This window comes from Periplaneta americana, chromosome 9 (assembly GCF_040183065.1).
Source record: "Periplaneta americana isolate PAMFEO1 chromosome 9, P.americana_PAMFEO1_priV1, whole genome shotgun sequence".
NCBI lineage: Eukaryota > Metazoa > Arthropoda > Insecta > Blattodea > Blattidae > Periplaneta > Periplaneta americana.
Window position 1 is genome coordinate 105,128,603 of NC_091125.1, and position 19,130 is coordinate 105,147,732.

The 19,130-nt window shown below is 36.0% G+C and overlaps 1 protein-coding gene across 1 annotated transcript in view; it reads right to left on the reverse strand.

The window, feature by feature from the left end:
• Window positions 1-19,130, reverse strand: part of LOC138706357 (uncharacterized) — a 469,670-nt gene that overhangs the window by 9,320 nt on the left and 441,220 nt on the right. The window contains exons 3-6 of the mRNA XM_069835536.1: window positions 11,168-11,305; window positions 8,428-8,566; window positions 5,855-6,019; window positions 1,624-1,752 (exon numbers count right to left, since the gene is read on the reverse strand). Of these exons, the coding sequence (XP_069691637.1) occupies window positions 1,624-1,752; window positions 5,855-6,019; window positions 8,428-8,566; window positions 11,168-11,305 (571 nt within the window). The remainder of the gene's footprint in view (window positions 1-1,623; window positions 1,753-5,854; window positions 6,020-8,427; window positions 8,567-11,167; window positions 11,306-19,130) is intronic.

Here is a 19,130-nt window from a genome sequence, read left to right on the forward strand (position 1 = left end):
TTTTGTTGTAGGAATAGACTCCATTCTAACTGCGTAACTCAATAAATATATCCTAGTTGTTTTTATGAAATCTCCTATGTGACAGTACAGAAAATAATTTTTCAGGAGGAAGAAAAAATTAATTAAAAATCAATGGGCGTAGGTACATAAAAATATTAGATAATTCGGTAGAAAACGTTGGTGAATATGATGAACATCAGTGATATCATGAAGGATCAGTGTAGGCCTATTGATACCTAATTAATTTTTTCTTACTTCTGAAAAATTATTTTCTGTACTGTCACATAGGAGGTTTCATAAAAACCACGATATAGAGTTTTTCAAAAGTAAGAGGTAAACTTAATTGATGATATTTTCTTCATTTTCTACACAATCTTGAAAATTTTAGGTCTGCCATATTACACAAGAAACGGGATTTTTTTTTTGGATCACCATCCATTGCCATAACTTCGTCGTAGATGTTATGTGTGTTCATCATTCTGTTCTTGTACAAGCAATAGGCTCTCTTAAATGCTGTATAGAGTAGCTCTGAATTTGTGTTCTGGAATATCTGCCACTGTTTGTGTAATGGAGTCCTTCAACTCATCAATTGTCGCAGGTTTGTTCAAGAACACTTTTTCCTTCAGATAGCCCCACAACCAATAATCTATTGGGTTAATGTCTGGCGATCTTACAGGCCAAGTTACGGAAAAGTGCCTGCTGATACCACGACCACCAGAGCAATCAGAAACAAACTCGTTGTAATGGTGATACAAAAAGTCCCATTTCTTGTGTACCAAGCCAGTGCCAGAATTTTTAAGATTTTGCAGAAAATTAAGAAAATATGAGCAAAAAAATTCTATATAATTATAAAAAGCGTAGTTCATCACTTCAGCCTCCAAACGTCTCACATATTGTATAATAATATTATTGAATCTCCACGATACAGTAACCTTATTTTAAATAAATATGTTAGTGTAATAGTTACAATAATAAACTAATTGAAATGTACAGTGTAATGACTTAATAAACGTCAGAAAAATTCATCACAAAAATATATCGAGTTTACTGTTAGGTTCTTAAAAAAATTAATAGGGGAACATTGGTTCCCAGGTTACCCATTGAATAGAGTTATGTAATGTATTTTTATATGTTATGTTTTGAATTTTATTAAATGTTATAGTATAATAGCGCATGCACTCGGCACACTTGCTTCACACCAACGCGACATATCTTATTTAGCCTATAGATGACTTATATTCCTCTTCATATAACAAAGCTTTATTATAACAATTTGTACCAAAACTATGAAGCCATAAAAGGTGGCTAAAATTGAATACAGATTTCACTTACTTATTTTACTTGCAATATAAATCCATTTCTTGTACTTTGGGGCGTGGTAAGCGACTGAAGATGGGGATTAAGCGAAAATTGTTTCCTGTTTGCAATATTTATGTTACTGTGTAAAATATACTTTATGAAATAAAATAACTTACATTAACAGAAAGCTCTTTATTTACTCTTTAATTTACATATATGTGTGATTTATATATTTCGTGTGTAGCGCAGGCTCGTAGATAAAAGTTATTCAACGTTAAAAAAAAACCTTCACGTTCATGATAAAGATAAAATTTATATACGTACCTGCAGACATAAAGAACACATCGCTGTTGAGTCGGTAGCTGGTAGGTCTGCCCCTGAAGGTAGCGGGAACAGAAGGAGGTGGAGTGTCCATTTGCGTATCACATCCATTAATGTCAATGTCAGTTAGCACTAAGGAAAAAAAATACAGATACAGACGTTTATACAGATAGGCAAATGAAAGAGAGTGAAGATTGACAAATTCAACTGGTTTTGATCAATGAGTTCACACAGCATTAACATCACCCACGAAAAATACTATTTATTAAATGAATTGGAAAGCTTTCCTACATTGTATTTTAAATAGATCTGCATTACAGAAAGGAAACATAAACGATCTGAAAGGCGAAAATATATATATATATCATACGAACATCCTTTAGAAATCCTTATTTAAAAAACTGACAGGAGATTTAAGGAAATCCCAATGATTTTGTGAAACGTCTATACTAGAATTAAAACAATAAAATAGAATATGCACTTTCTTTAACACTGCTGTGTATTTTCTTTCTTATTCATGTGGTTGGATTTATATATCTTCTCACCATTCGTGAGCTGCCACAAGGGACAAAGAGTATTTAACCATAGAAATTTTTACAAGTTCATGAAAAACCATTAATTTTGTTTTAACAATGAAATTCTTACAAGTACAGAGCTGCAAATAATTTTTTTTTGAGATTAATGGAAATATACCTATTTTTAGAAAGGTAAGTGTTACAAAAAAGTAAAGAATGATACTGAACTTAGTTTGATTTCGAAATTAGGTGATTCTTCAGGAGAGCAATTGATCCTTTCAATGCAGCTAAGGTTACAATCGGAATAATAGATGTAGGTATTCCAAGTCTCTTAAACACATCTTTCATGAAGAGAGTAGCGGTACCTCTTGCTCCAACCAGAAGTCCGATTACTTCAAGCTCTTTTAGCTGGTATTTTTTGAGGTAATAGGGAATGGTAGGATTGTAGATATTCTTTTTTTCATTATTCACTTCTGCTGGCTGTTCCTCATCCGTTTCGAAACGCACAGTGGGATCAATTATGTATCCAGATCTTGTAGATTCCTTGAAAGCTATTATATCTATGCGCCGTGTACTGCCAGTGACGGAGAGACCATGTACTTCTTCAAAGGTGTTGTAATCGGCATCTTTAAGGGCAGTAACTATAATTGATCGTACTTGGTGGTGTCTAGAGTTTCGCAGAGCTTCGCCGTGCAGATAGGATCCCAGGACGTGTGCAAGAGTTTCAACCTCATTGTGGCAATGCCTACAACGGTTGTCCTCAGATCTTTCCGGCACAGCACGTACTGCAGCAACATTTCCAACCATTTTAATGCCATCGCGCCATTCGCTGTTGGAGAATCCTTCGTGTTTACAGAATATCTGATTCAAACCGTTCATAAATTCTTTGATGGGCGATCATAAGAGTTCAAGTCAATTTTTGGCGAAATTGATATATGTACAGTTTTGTCATCATCAGCTCGATATCTATGTCTGGTAAAAAGAGTACAAGTCAAAACCTGCTGTAGAACGCCACATTCTCTGATGCACATAACAGTATCTTCAAAATCATGTACGATGTTAAACAGTTTTTTTTGCTCTCCTGTAAAATAAGGTTTTTTGACTTTTACTCTTATGATCGCCCATCAAAGAATTGTTTCAGGAATTACGCACAACACGACTAGAGGTATTCACTTTTCGTCGTTGAATTTCTCTAACTCCCATCAATTGTATATTTTTAGTTTCAATAATGATTTAATACAGCTAAAATAATAAATAAATATAAACGGGTTGACTGATTAATATATTGATTCATACGATGCGTTTGAGTAAAGAAACATTAATTTCTAATAAGCGGATCTCTCAAGGCAATTAATGGCTCTCAGCTAAAGTTGCGGGTTCTATGAATATTTCGACTACCTGTGAGGGCTCGATCGCCGGTTCTTCTTTTCGCACTCTTTAATATCGAACTTCGATATCAGGTGATTTCGGAAGATTTTAGTTAATACTACTTTAAAACGAAAATATGTAATCAATTAAACATGTTATGAACAAGAATGTTGCGCAGCAGTAGCTATATAAGCTTGAAACCTTCTTCGGTAATCATTCACGGTTCGAACCTCTGAAACTCATGGCAGCAAAAGTGAATGAAGAATTGAATATAAGATATTCCAGTGAGCAGTATACGTCGAAATGGTCATGCGAGTTGTCATTGATCTCGTTTGTCGTAGATCATTTGGTATGTAATTGTCTGAATCCAACGTTTTTCATGGTCTATCCAGGTGGTAGTGTTGCTAGAAGTGACATACTCAAAATATCTTTAAATAAATTAATAAATTATGTTAAAACTTTACGCTGTCTATTCTTCACAGATACCTTCTTATTATGTCCGTTATTTATTCCGAATGAACAAATTTATTTGAGTGATTTGAGATAACTTACGTATTAAGGAATAATATGGAAAGATCAAATGACTCAATAAAACATTATCCAATGAAAAACGCGATAATAAGGAACGTTGGAAAACTAAAGAAAATAAATAATTAACATAACATATTGACTGCACATGTTTAACATAAAATTATCACACGACAACTAAAATTTGTAACATTCACGTGACGATGTCGGTGGACCCCCTTATTTCGCCTGCGAAACCATTAAATACCTCCCATATGTCTGGACTGATATTTGGACTGCCTAAACAAAAATTAACGGCTTAAACCAGACATACTCGTAATCCATACTCAATGTTTCCATGAATATTGCCTGCACAACTTAATTTAAACTTTACTTTCGGAATACTGTTCATTTTCTAGATGTTTAATACCTATAAGAATTGATCCACGATAACTGAGGTAAGTTACATAGTAGTAATTCATGCAAGCAAGAGAATCAGCATCTCTAACAAACAATATATCAATACAAGAATTATTTCTTGTAGTGCTAATTTGACTGAAATACATTAAGTCATACTGATCAGGAAGAGGAAAAGGAATTAGATGGGTCACTTACTAAGAAAAAACTGTGAACTGAAGAATGCACTGGAAGGAATGGTGACCAGAAGAAATGTTCAGGCAGAAAGCGATATCAGATGATAAACAATATTAAAGTACATGCATCGTACACGGAGATTAGGAGGAAGGCGAAAAGTAGGAATGATTGGAGAATGCTAGGTTTGCAGTGAAAGACCTCTTAGGGCAGAGCACCATGAATGAAATGAATAGTAGGTCATGAATTACGTAAGAAAGCGACAATAACTTCTGGTTCCATGGTACCACAAGTGACGTCAGAGTTTACAGAAAAACTCTTCAAGTCAAAAAGTTATAATTTGGTCTGGTTTTCAGGAATAGATATAGACAGTTCAGGTAAAAAAAAAAAAAAAAAAAACAGTTTTGGAATGCTATCTTCTGTTTTCGCTGACTATCCTGAGTAGCCTTTTTTTCGAGCATGAGTGGGTATTTTTCTTTGAAGGCTTATTGGGTTTGCAGATGGAATTGGTGACAGCGAAGTGGTAGGCCTAATTTGGAGGGAAAAATTCGAAAATTCGCAGTGGAATTACCTCACATTCACCTTACAATTGGGAAAATCTCGAAAAACAACCAACCAGATAATTAGCCCAAGAAGAATTTGAACCCGCACCCAAACGTATCCTCAGATCTCTAGTCCAATTCACTGTTATCCAAGCTTCTTCGTTGGTTTAATTCATTTTAAGTGCATATCAATCATCAGAATTTTTGTTCGAAAAATAAAGGTAGAACTAACGTAAGACGATAATTCACTCTAAAATGGTGAAGAGACAATATTCTGCAGACCCATGCTCCCAATAATGTAGATCTAAATATTTTACGTTTTAACAAATTTTTTCGTCTGCACAAATGCTTATTATTTTTTTTATTTTTAATATTTCAATTAAGAATTACAATTAACGTGAAAGTAAGGTATAGTAAGCCAACGTAGCCATTTGACCCAGAATATTAATCTTCCTTTTCTTTCAGAAACGCTAAATAATTCGTAGAAAAAATTTTTAAATTGAAATGATAGATTACAGTATTTTGAATTCATAAGAAAAGAACTGCTGACCTTGTCTTTGGAGAGAATGTAGACCTAAGAGGTTAAAAGTGAACAATTCGGTTCCTTAAAAAAATAAACTTTCAGAAACAACAAACTCAACAATCCCCTGTAGTAGTATCACACAAATCAAGGAGACAACCTTTTAATACACGCTAGCGAGCAATACTCACAAGATAGGCGTTGCTCATGATTTGGGGGTCTGCGTCGAAGCCACTGTTCTTCCTCCACTTCGTCTTCCTCCTCATCGTCCGGCATTCGCGTCTCTGGATGCTCTTGATCCTGGCGCTTGAGAAGCGGCAGGTCAGGCACGGAGTCTGATAAGTGCTGCAAGCCAGCTGTCAGGGCAGAGTACAACGGAGACGTTTGCTAAACCGTTTTCAATTACATAAAAAAGGGATAAAAGATCATCCCAATTTCTCACAGTTTATGGTATTATTACATTCCCAGATCACATACAGATTGCTCATTCCTATGTTAAAATCGGTTGCACTTTGAAGAGAACAACCGCCAGGATCGCCACCCGTCCGCCGTAAACGAACACGAGATGGCAGTACAGTCGCTAATGCAATTCAAATGGGCGTTATGACGTGACTCCTTATGTAACAACTAGATGGCAGCATAGTAAACCTGACAAAAGTTGTTACCCTTAAAGCCTATAACGCCGAGCAATCTGGGTGTACAGTATATATGATCTAGGTTACATCATATATCTCAGTTCTTATTTAAATGTCTCCAAAAACAATCATAATAAAAAGTAAAAAAAATTACATATTTTTAGTTAGTTATTTAATGACGCTGCATCAACTTCTAGGTTATTTAGTGTCGATGCAATTTGTGATACCGAGATTGTATTTGGCGAGGTGAGGCCAATGATTTGTCAACGACTATCTAACTTTCGCCTTAGGTCTATAGTTAGATAAAACCTCGGAAAAAACTCAACCAGGAACCAGCCCAAGCGGGAATCGAACCCAAGAACAATATTATATTCAAGTTTAATTATAGAATCTAAGTATGTACAAAGGACAATCAATAAGTTTTTCGGACTGCCTTGAACGTAGGCAACACACAATAGATAGGAAACGGAGAAATTATGTAGAACCAGAGAAATGCCTGAAATCTATACTGCATCACTTGAAAGACAGAGAAGAGGGCGTATATGGAGAGATTCTAGGAAGAATCGAATCGCAATAGGTCCTTAACATGTTTGCACAAAATCACGTGTAGAAGCTCAGTTCTTAAAGACAATCTGACGCTGTTTGACAGACTGACTCAACAAGCATGGAAGCAAGCATCTTCAGTGACACGCGCATGTATGTTTAATGGTACAATAAATACAAGTACAATTCGGAAATATATTGATTGCACCTTTTATTAAATTAACTGGCATAACTGTTCACTTTTTACTTAAAACCGAAATATTTCTAGACCAAATGGAGCTACGATAACGTCCGTGAGCTTAAAATTGTCAGGAAGTTACTCATTATCGAATGAGCCCTAATTTGACTCGGCCCATTTGAATCAAAGTTATGATGGAACATGTGACATAAGGAAATATATATACCTTCGGAAGTCGTTTTCTTCTTTTTTTGAGTGAACTTTCCTCAATGGTGAAAACATTTTTTTAAAATAGACTATCTCTGATGCTTTCGAGTTATGACCTAAAACGTAAGGCTGTATCAATTGACTTGGCCGTTTAAATATGGACAGAACTTTTCACCTTCAGTAAGTTTTTCGCTCATTTCCTGTAACTTAAATTTTTCAACTCCGTTTCCCTTCGTAACGTCCACACTTTATATATATATATATATATATATATATATATATATATATATATATATATGAACTCTTGCATACAAGTATATTTCATACTGGAGAACAAATCCTGCAATTAACATTGTTTTATCGTTTCAAGTTGTTGCTTCATTAGTCATTTTTATGTTAAAAATTAAATTTACAATTCATGAAAAAAATCACAATAAATATTTATTTATACGTTCAAATAATAAGGGTAGGATTTGCTAGGATGTTAATTATGAATAAAACGGAGAAGAAAGCATTATACATTTTTCAAAACTCAACAAGATATCAGAGAAACAAATTTTCCCTACACAAATTGTATCATCAATTTAAAAATATAATTATTACCATTGAAACTTTATTTTTTGTATTCTAAAAATTATTTATTAATCTAGAAGTAATACCTAATCACTATACAAAATTCCAGCAGAAAATTAATTCAGAATATGTAGAAATTAAATTTTGAATTTTAATAAATTTATGCTAGCGAAAGGTGTACGTAGACCTACATCCACAAAATCATTCAAACTAGGTTGAAAAGTTTTTCAATAATAAAGTTATCTTCATTCGTTCTTATGCATTGGTTTGGAGAATGCTTTGAAAATTGGTATAGTCTAGGTAAAATTAAATTATGGGTTATTTAACGATGCTCGCAACTGTCGAGGTTATATCAGCGTCGCCGGTATGCCGGAATTTTGTCCCGCAGTTCTTTTACATGCCAGTAAATCTATTGACATGAATCTGTCGCATTTAAGCACACTTAGATTGCTGCAGAACAGCATCGGGTTCTATAGTATCTTTTAAAATAAGTTCATAATAATATAATAAAAGCAAGCATTGCATTCCAAGGAAAATTTTAAATAATTATTTGATAAAATACAATTGAAAGTTCTTGGAACACTTCTGTAAATCCTGATAATAATTACGATGTCTGGCAAATACAGACCTATCTTGTGTCGTGCTAACAACCATTCTTCGAGCGAGCTGTTGATAGAGTTTATATTATGCGTATCTCCACGCTGCCAACTAGGGTCATGGGAACTGCGTAGCGCTCGACGTCGTTCTTTGCTTGACAACATGCATTCCTGTAGGGAAAATAACCAAATATTAGCAAGACAACCTCAAAGCAGGAACTATGTTAATGTATCGTGTAAACTTTTCGTATTCTGGGGAGTTTCAAATGATGGGAATAGTTTTTACGAATTACTTTATCGAAGAATTTTAATACTCCCAGTAGCATTTACCTAAAGCCCATTTCGGGCGTTACTAACCTGATATAAAGGGGGCTCAAGGTAAGGTCTACGTGACGTTAGGCGATAGGTCGGCAATACTTTAGACCTCCGTCTAGATAACACACATTATTTTCACAATATACATTCATACCTTAGACAGGATTCGAACGTGTGACAGCGGCTTTCTGGCAGATTAAAACTTCATTTTACAGTAACATCTTCAAGTACACCACAGTTGGTCTTCTCTCAATTACAGGGATGAAATTTCTGAATGTATCAGAATAATAAACGGGATGCGTAATTTTTGGGGTTTTGGGTCAGATTTAGAAACTTTCAACGTTTCGGAGCGGGTTTCGGTTCAATGAACTTGGCCTCAGGTATTCTTTTAAACATAAATTCATTCCCAAAAAGAACATAAATTCGGCCCCAGCCATCCAGGTAGAAATATTTTTCTTCACATTTTAAACATAAATTCGTCCCCAACAAGAACATAAATTCGGTCCCAGTTGTCCAGGTAGAAACATTTTCTTTCCCGTTTGAACAGGCTTAGGGCTGTCGACATTTTCATTGCCGGTATGGTTAAAAATGTTTCGTATGAGGAACTTCGTCAATAAATAATGAAACTTCGTCATAACAGGAAGTCTTCTTCATTTAGAGAGATGTTTTAAATAGTTAAATCGCAAAGTCATCTTCATTTAGAAAGATGTTTCAAATAGTCAAATAGCAGGAAGTCATCTCTCCTTTAGGGAATTGTTTCAAATAATAGTTAAATAACAGGAAGTAATCTTCATTTTCGGAGATTTTTAAAAGCTACAGTTCTAATAAAATCATATCTTGTTATGACATTTGTTTTATACTCCATAATTTTATGTAAAATAAATAGGCCTACCTCTTCGTCGGAGGTTTTCTTCCTCTATCTGCTTATTTTAAAATATGTATGTCACACTGAGTCTGTTTTAAAATTTCAATTATCTAAAATAATATAGCCTAAGTATCGTTAAGCTTGGAATGAAATTCCGCAATTATTTGCAGTGAGGACGGAATTTTCTGTTAAATCGGTCCACATTATCGAAGGAAAAAGCTGTTTTCATCAATGTAATTCTCTAGTACATAATCCCCAAAATTTTTAAAACAATTATCGTTTGACATCCTTCAAATAAAGCTGTCTGCAAAATTGTGGTATATTATTTCTGGTGTAAGGGTATTTCCGTGTTAGTTTAGCGTGTAAAATTTATTACATTTGTATTACTAATGCACGGATTTAGTGGTTTTTAAAACCCTCATAATAATATCAATTTGGCGACTTCTGCACTGTTTTATAGCGGGTTTTCAAAAATCGAGTTGATGAGTCTGCAAGTTGGGCGTAGTGGAGTCTTGCTTATGTCACAGTTACCGTGACATATCTTGGACTGCTCAGAGGAATAAAAAATTCATACTCAGTATGAGCATAGTCTAGTACATAAAGCCACGAAGCTTGAGTTTATGAGGGTACAGAAACAAGAGACTGTGCAGGTACCATTTCGCATTATCTATAATGAGGCGATAGTAGCTATCCTAATGGTTAGCAACTATCTAAGGATGCATATTTACTACGTATTGAGCTTCGTGACTGTATATACTAGACTGTGGTATGAGCATACCCTTGCCCATGTATCAAGATTTAACACTTCTTCTTAACCATCTCTGATTTGGATACGTAAAAAACTGCTGGTCGGGACCGAATTCATTTATCCTTTCTTCCTGACTACTTCTGATAGGGCCGAATTCGTTAGTAGCCTTTCGGAGCTGCATCAGGAAAGACGCGGAAAGGGAAATTTATATGTTCAATCCGTTTTAAAGAGTTATTTTTCAGTACTGGACTCTTAGTAATGCAGATAGGTTACCTTTTCCTGATACTTCCTGGCCTACTTGTAGTCGTGAAAAAATTCCAAAAAATTCACGTCATATTTAACACTACTGGTTGAATGATACTTTAACTAATAAGTTATGCCATATTCAGCATACTGCGGCGTACGCAACGGTTAGGGAGCAGTTTTAACACCACTATCATGATCTGATATCCTGTTTTTTCATAGATAGAGGTACGGAGTCATATCCATGGAAGTTCCAGCGTGAATTCGCTTAGTTTCATGTATAAAAAATGCTAATCCTGACAGAAATATGAAAGTCTGCTCGGATCAGAAAGTATTGCCCATCAATGCGGCGTAAGCAAGGCTAACAAGGACAAACACTTGACAGGCACAAATTACGGGCCTCCCTGGTTGTGGTGTCAGCACAACACAGGGCCACCGCTAAGAGAATATAGGGCAGCACATAACAAGGGACAAACACCCAGTTTCATGGAGCAAGATAAATCTCTTCCATTGCCCACGCCGGGAATCGGACCACGAACTGCTTGGTTGGGAAGCACACACGCTATCCCCATAGCTACAACGGTGGAGTAAGAATACTCACTTCTAGTAATTCGAACCAATCCTCAAGACCGTCAGCAGCTCTCAGCAATACTCTGCCATCTCGTCCAAGAACTAGAGCGACAGTGCTGTAGTTCTTCTTGTTTATCCATTCCACCCTCTCCACGTCTACCAGTTTGACCTGAAAACAAGACAATGTGAGATTTGAAATTTAAAATAATTTTACAAAAAAGGTATTTTATTAGTCCTTATTAATAAAGCATTATCAGTTACTGTCTTCAATATTATATCAAACATACCAAAATAACAATTGAATATTCGCCAACAAAAATTCAACAATCATTTTTTTTCTCCGTTTGCTTACTTCCTGTTACCATTCACTGGGACGTAGAGCCTGTTATGAGAATTAGTCAACCAATATTTTACATTCCTTGTAGCAAGACTTTCTACCAGTGTGGCTAACATGGTGTTAGGACACCTTCTGAGACAATACAGGCCAAACACAACGCCAGCAATTTATTTCACACTAGCCCTTATAAGCTATAACTGTTTCAGCTGTCCGATTGCCGCAACAAGTGCAGTCACAAATTTATTTGTGCGAGATCGTGCGTATTTGCTTGTTTTCCGCACAGAACCAATACGCGGTAAGTGTGAAATACCACATTCAGTATTCCCAACGTAACACACATAACAACTTCCCTCTTCTTACCGCTTAAGCGCGACATTCATTTTACTGCTTTAGGCTTTTAACATATTATTTTTAGAGACGTTTAACATAGTAATAATTATAAATTGAAAACTTACCACTGCAATTTCACCTAAATTGCAATGTTAATTATTGTTTTTAAATATTTGCACAAATTAAGTAAAGTCTACTACTCCACGAAACTTATTGCATTCCTGATACAAGTAACATTAAGGAAGCTGTGAAAAAATCAAGAAGATTCCAGATGCGGATGTTATTACTGTAATATGTTATATAAATAATATTGTTAAAATATTAAAATGAAAAATAAATCATTACATAACCTTACCGTTTGTTTTAAGTTCGCATTTATAGACTGGGGGAAAAAAAGACAGACGTATATCACGACCTGCTGGAGTATAGTAAACACAGAAAACATTTTATAGCAACAATGTTGAAGAAAGATATTTTGGTTTTCCGAAGTTGCTGTCATTAAACAGAAACCAACATGGAGGTTTCATTGCAACTAATTAGAAATTCGTCTTTCAGGTATGTAATAAAAGATCTTCGCACAAAATAATGTACGATACACGAGCGGTATGTTTGTTTTCATGTTCTCGGAAATTAAAAAAGATCAACTACGTTTCGCTTTTTCAATCTTTTCCTCGACCATGAAAACGTTAACATACCGCTCTTGTAACGTATATTACTATAACGTTTTACACAACTGTCGAGACTACATTCATAGCGAGATAAATATTTTCATTGATCTTGAAGACACAAAGCGCTTAGAAAGGGAGGATATAAACTTCTAATATGTGCAGTTAAGTTGAAAAAATTAATTTTGTTCACCAAGATTTGCAATTTGAAACCAATGTGCACAGCGTGATGTGTATTTCATATTGCACTTGTTTCGAGTAACGTAGAGTTGACTCGCTTTGTTTCGGTCTCAATATACCGCAAACTACCTAGTCTACTTGATATTGAATAGACTATTTGACTTGGCATTTTGAGGCCAGAACCGAGTTGGATTCTTGCACTTAGGTCTCCATTGGCTATTGTGCTCCCTATATATACGATGTTTGTCTTAAGTACGACAGGTGGCCCGATGAATCCGATGATGACAGATGGGACATCCTGCCGCAGCCATACAGAGCCAGGTCTCATCCTCAGACAAGTACTTCAGAGCTTCAATCGGAAATCCGTATTATTCTCAAGACTACATCCCACTCTATTACTCGTAGATGAAATGAGGGGAAGGTGGGAAGTCTTGATGGAAATAAGAGTAAAATAGGAGTACCCCGAGAAAAACTTTCTGAAATGTTTGCTTTGTCTACCAAAAATTCCATAATGACTTAGTCGGGAATAGAACCCTGGAAGGAAGACAGCGCGCTCCAGCGATTGAACCGCAGACGTCGGCAAAGACTATTGTATTATTGTACCGCTATGGTCATGGCAAAATATTCTTCAGCTTCTACTGTTAAGGAGGAGAGTAAATATTAATGTACTGTAATCTTCAATAAGCTTATAATTGAATAACTTTGTATCTTACAAAGTAGCCTACTGTACTTCGTACAGAAGCATTTTTACATTAAAACAACAAAAGTTCACCGCTGTGGAGTAACGGTTAGCATGTCTGACCGTGAAACTAGCGGGCCCAGGTTCAAATCCTGGTTGGAACATGTTATCTGATTGAGGTTTTTCCTCAATCCAATAAGAGCAAATGTTAGAACCCTGAACTCATCTCGGTAGTATTATCACCAGGGAAAGGATTTATATGTAAATACATATTTACTTATAAAGCTAATATAATTTATATTTTGCATTATCTTTATGTTTCACAATGTGTAGGGTTGAAAAATCCTACTTTTATTTTCCATATTTTTCCATATTTTAGAGTTTAGTACATATTTTCGTTAATTTCCATATATTTTCCATATTTCATATAAAACAGTCCATATTATATTAGGTTTAACAATAAAACAAAACAAAATTCCATTAACTTTTAAAAATACATTTCAACAATAGAGATTTAAACACATGTTCAGTAATCCCTTTAACATCAGAGTTATTTGAAAATTAGCAGTCCTATCAACAATGGGAAAGTAAGTTACAAAACTGTATTAATTTAATTTAAAATTTTTAACAGACTTCAGTTGTGCAGCTCAACAGTTAAATGCCAGTCAGAGTACACATAGGTTCAGTTTTGTAAATCATACTATAAAGACGGTAAATATGCCAAAAGTACGTCATTCAGTCAATTTAAAATCAAAACTAACAAGTTACATTTCAGAATTTAAAGAAGATGGTTTATCAACTGACAATAAAATATTATTTTGTAATTTGTGTCAGTGTGCAGTATCATCTACACAAAAGTTCCTGGTGCAACAACACATTACAACTAGTAAACATCAGGCCAACAAACAACTAAATTCCAAGCAGAGACAATTGTTTTTAACACAACCAACAACATCGAATGTAAGATCTGAGTTTAACATCGACCTGTGCCGTTCTCTCATCTCTGCTGATATTCCTCTCTACAAACTAAAGAATAAGGTCTTCAGGGAATTCCTTGAAAAATATACTCAACATACAATCCCGGATGAGTCAACACTTAGGAAGACGTATGCTCCATCCATCTACGATGAGACAATACAGAAGATAAGAGATGAAATTAAAGATAGTTCAATTTGGGTTTCCATTGATGAGACTCCCGACAAAGAAGGTAGACTTGTTGGTAATGTAGTTATCGGTTTGTTAAGTGAACAATATTCTGAACGAATTCTTTTACATTGTGATGTTCTAGAAAAGTGCAATAACAAAACTATAGTTAAACTGTTCAACGAAGCTATGGGTATCCTGTGGCCAAAGGGTATTATGTACGATAATGTGTTATTCTTTATTAGCGATGCTGCCCCTTATATGGTCAAAGCTGGACAAGCATTATCTGTTGTATATCCTAAATTGACTCATTTTACTTGTGTGGCGCATGCATTTCATCGTGTGGCAGAAGTGGTCAGAGACAATTTCCCTAAAGTAGATTTGTTGATTTCATCAGTGAAAAAAGTATTTCTCAAAGCTCCCAGTAGAGTTAACGTGTTGAAAGAAATGTACCCTGAAATTCCATTGCCACCAAAGCCAATTTTAACTAGATGGGGTACATGGCTAGAAGCAGTTGAATATTATGCCGAACATATAGACTCTATTAACAATGTTCTCCTTGCATTGGACTCTGAAGATGCAGTCTCAATTGATACTGCGAAAACAGTTACCTGTGACATAAGTGTGAAGAATGACTTAGCTCACATTCAGCATACATTTTCATGCATCATAAAAACGCTCAAAAGTCTCCAAAATAGGCACCTTTCACTATCTGAAAGTTTTGAAATTATAAATAGTACTGTGGAACAACTGAATCGTGGTAGAGGTAAAGTTGCAGATGCAGTAAGAGCTAAGGTGGACACTGTACTTTCAAAAAACCCTGGATATGAAGAACTACAAAAGGTTGTTGCTGTGATGAGTGGTGAATCAACAGTGAAGATTAACTTGGACTTATCCCCAGCAGACATTGTGAAATTGAATTATGTACCAGTTACTTCTTGTGACGTCGAACGCTCTTTTAGTCAGTATAAATCTATCCTCAGAGACAATAGAAGAAGATTCACTTTTCAGCACTTGAAAGAAATGTTTGTAACCTATTGTTATGGTAACAGACAATAAAAATTGTGTTTTGTTGAAACTACATTGGAAGATAAGGTACGTCCATTATATTTTTTGTTTAGTTTGATTAAAATGTACCAATATTTAACGTACATAGTCATTTTTTTATAATTTTAAGTCCATATTTAATTCCATATTTTGGTAAAAATCCATATTTAATTCCATATTTTGGTAAAAATAACTACATATATATTTACATATTTCATATATTTTTAGTCCATATAAATCCGTTCCCTGATTATCACCATCTCAGTTAGATGCTAGACAACCGCAGCAGTTGATAAAGCGTTGTAAAATAACCCACTAAAAATGGTTACATTCGATTCGGCGGACTTTTGTGATAATAGGCATTCCATCTCCTTAATCGTCTGTCAAATCGCAGACTTATTTTAAGCCTACCTATTTTTTCTGGTGGTATCCAGCCTAGGCATGAGCTTATCTTTTTAAGTTATTCTCAGTATTTTAATAATAAAATCTGCATTAAAATATATGTATATTATGTGTTATATTTATATGATTTTAGACTTTAATCAAAAGCCCTATCACCAACTGTACAGATCTAAAATTATATTCGGTATCTCGATTTATAAAATCAAATTTTACTCAACGAAGGAATTACTGTAATGATTTTAATATGAAACAATTTCATACATTGAAATTGCCTTAGCGGTGTCAATAAAATAATTATTTCGGCACAAATACGCGGAGAAAGATTCTATTATAACGGAAATTATTCTGTTTGAGGAATAACAGAGAAGCTGTCTGCTGCGGACCTCATAAAAAGTCACCTAGAGAGAGCGAGGAGGCCCTGGGCCAAATTTATCGATTCGGCATAATTCGTGAGGCAGCCCTCCTAGTGTTCCGAGGTCAGGATCGGGGCCGAGCACGAAGAGGCCGGCGCGGCACCGATGCACTTACGAATGCACTGCACTGCAACGTATGCACCGACACGATGTTGCTTGTTTCTTCTGCCCTACAAAGCTGTGCACGACCGCGGCGCATCATTAGCCGAACTGTTAGAGCGTCGTCTTATCATCCCGGATACCCGAATCCGAATCCCGGCGAGTCCAAGTGCATTTTGTAATGCACAGAAGGGGTTTGGGTATGTATTCGCATTTCTAAATCATAGTTTAAGCATATATTCACGACGACTCTTGTAAATACTCTTCCTCTACGTGACCCAAATTAATAGAACCCTGACTTTTAGATCCAATAAACCTTTGTTAGGGTTTTTGTATGTCTAAAATAAACTTTTATAAGTTTTGACTCAAGGTAACTTGGGAATTGATCGTCACACAAAAATGCAACCCCTTCCGCCTTAATATTCCCCTTGTTCTCTTCCTGTCCACCTTGTTCTCCTTGTAATTTCATAGTTTTCCTTCTATTCCCCTCAATCTCCTTGTATTCCTATCGTTCTCCTTACCTTTCACTTGTTCTCATCGTCTCCTAAAGTTCTCCTTTTATTCCCTTCGATCTTCTTGTATTCCCATGGTTCTCCTTACCTTTTCCAAATTCTCCTTGTCGTTCCCTTGTTCTCATTATACTCCTTGTCATCCCCTTGTTCTCCGTATATTCCCCACGTTTTCCTTGTCTTTCCCTTATTATCTTTGTATTTACTCTTTTCCATGCTTTTCTAGTGTTCTCATTGTATTCCGCTGGTTCTCCTTGTATTCTTCTGGTTCTCCTTGTATTCTCCTGGTTCTTCCTGTATTCTTCTGGTTCTCCTTGTTTTCTCCTGGTTCTCCTTGTATTCTCCTGGTTCTCCTTGTATTCTCCTGGTTCTCTTTGTATTCTTCTGGTTCTCCTTGTATTCTCCTGGGTCTTCTTGAACTCCCCTTGCTCTCCTTGTATTCTCCTAGTTCTCCTTGTATTCCCCTGGGTCTCCTTGTATTCTCCTGGTTCTCCTTGTATTCTCCTAGTTCTCCTTGAATTCCCCTGGGTCTCCTTGTATTCTCCTGGTTCTCCTTGTATTCTCCTATTTCTCCTTGTATTCTCCTTGTATTCTCCTAGTTCTCCTTGTATTCTCCTGGGTCTTTTTGAACTCCCCTTGCTCTCCTTGTATTCTCCTAGTTCTTCTTGTATTCTCCTGGTTCTCCTGGGTCTTCTTGAACTCCCCTTGCTCTTCTTGTATTCCTCTTGTTCTCCCCTTGTTGTCCTTATCATCCCCTCTCTCCTTGTCTTCCCCTTATTCTCCTAGTTGTCCCCTTGTTCTCGTTGTCTTTCCTTCGTTATTCTTGTTATCCTGTATTCCCCTTTCTCTTCTTGTCGACAGGTGATGGCTCCCACACGCAGTTCTACGTAAATATATGCAACATAATAAAGATATACACCTGTCCAGTCGGCCTCGGTACCGTAGTAAATACAGCGCTGGCCTTCTGTGCTCGAGGTTGCAGGTTCGATCCCGGCCCACGTCGATGGTATTTAAGTGTGCTTAAATGCGACAGGCTTATGTCAGTAGATTTACTGACATGTAAAAGAACTCCTGCGGGACAAAATTCCGGCACACCGGCGACGCTGATATAACCTCTGCAGTTGCGAGCGTCGTTAACTAAACCATATTTTTTCACACCTGTCCACATGTAATCGCACCCACACAATATTTTACGAAAGGATATGCAACACAGTAAAGCTATGCAACTGTCAATTTTTGGTACCGTTTAGGAACAATATTCAGGACAAAAATTTCTTTAACATTTTAAACAGGTAAATTAATTGTTTATATATATTTCTATTATTGAAAGACAAGAATTTTGCTTGCAACCCTCTATCAAGCACATTATCCTCAGTTGCGTGCCCTAAATCTACGACACAAGCTTTCAGCTTTACTTCCCTCCCGGTGGAAGCCGTGATAAGGCACATGGACAAATATCTAGTGTTAGTTTACTGTAGTTTAATTTGCCGCGGTAAAATAACTAATGCCGGTCATGTGGCTACGCTGTCGAAGGTGCTCTTCCTTTAGGCGGCGCGATCTGAAGATTCGTGGGTACGAATCCCGTCTCGGACATGGATGGATGTCCTTTGTTAATGTTCTGTCCTGTGGAAACCCTACGCTCTGACGTAAGACTAGGGGAGGCCCACAGATGTATATCGATGTCTAGTGTTAGTGTCCCTTAGTGAAAGACCTACAACAGAGGAAGTTAGATATAAAAAGGTATAACTGATTTATAATGAAAACTCGAAAACTGAAAGTATGTTCGTGTCATTCTCTAGAACATCGTAGTCGTCATCTTCACCACCAGTTTCCATTTCCGCTTCTTCGTCATTTTCTTTTATTTTTATTTCGTCATCAACATGTATTTCCTTTCATCATCATCATCATCATCATCATCATCATCATCATCATCATCATCATCATCATCAATTGAAGGGTTCAGAGCCATAGTGGGCCAAGCGCCATTTATTAAAAACGGAGAAAGCAAGGGTTAAAGTTAAGTGAATGCCATAGTTTAATGAAGATTGACATATCATTTATTTTTAATGTGTATACTTTATCTTCCTTGCTATATGTTTCCATTGAATTATGGTAATAACTTCATTTTAACCCTTGTTTTCTACGGTCTTAGTAAATGGCGCTTGGCCCACTATGGTTCTGAACCCTTCA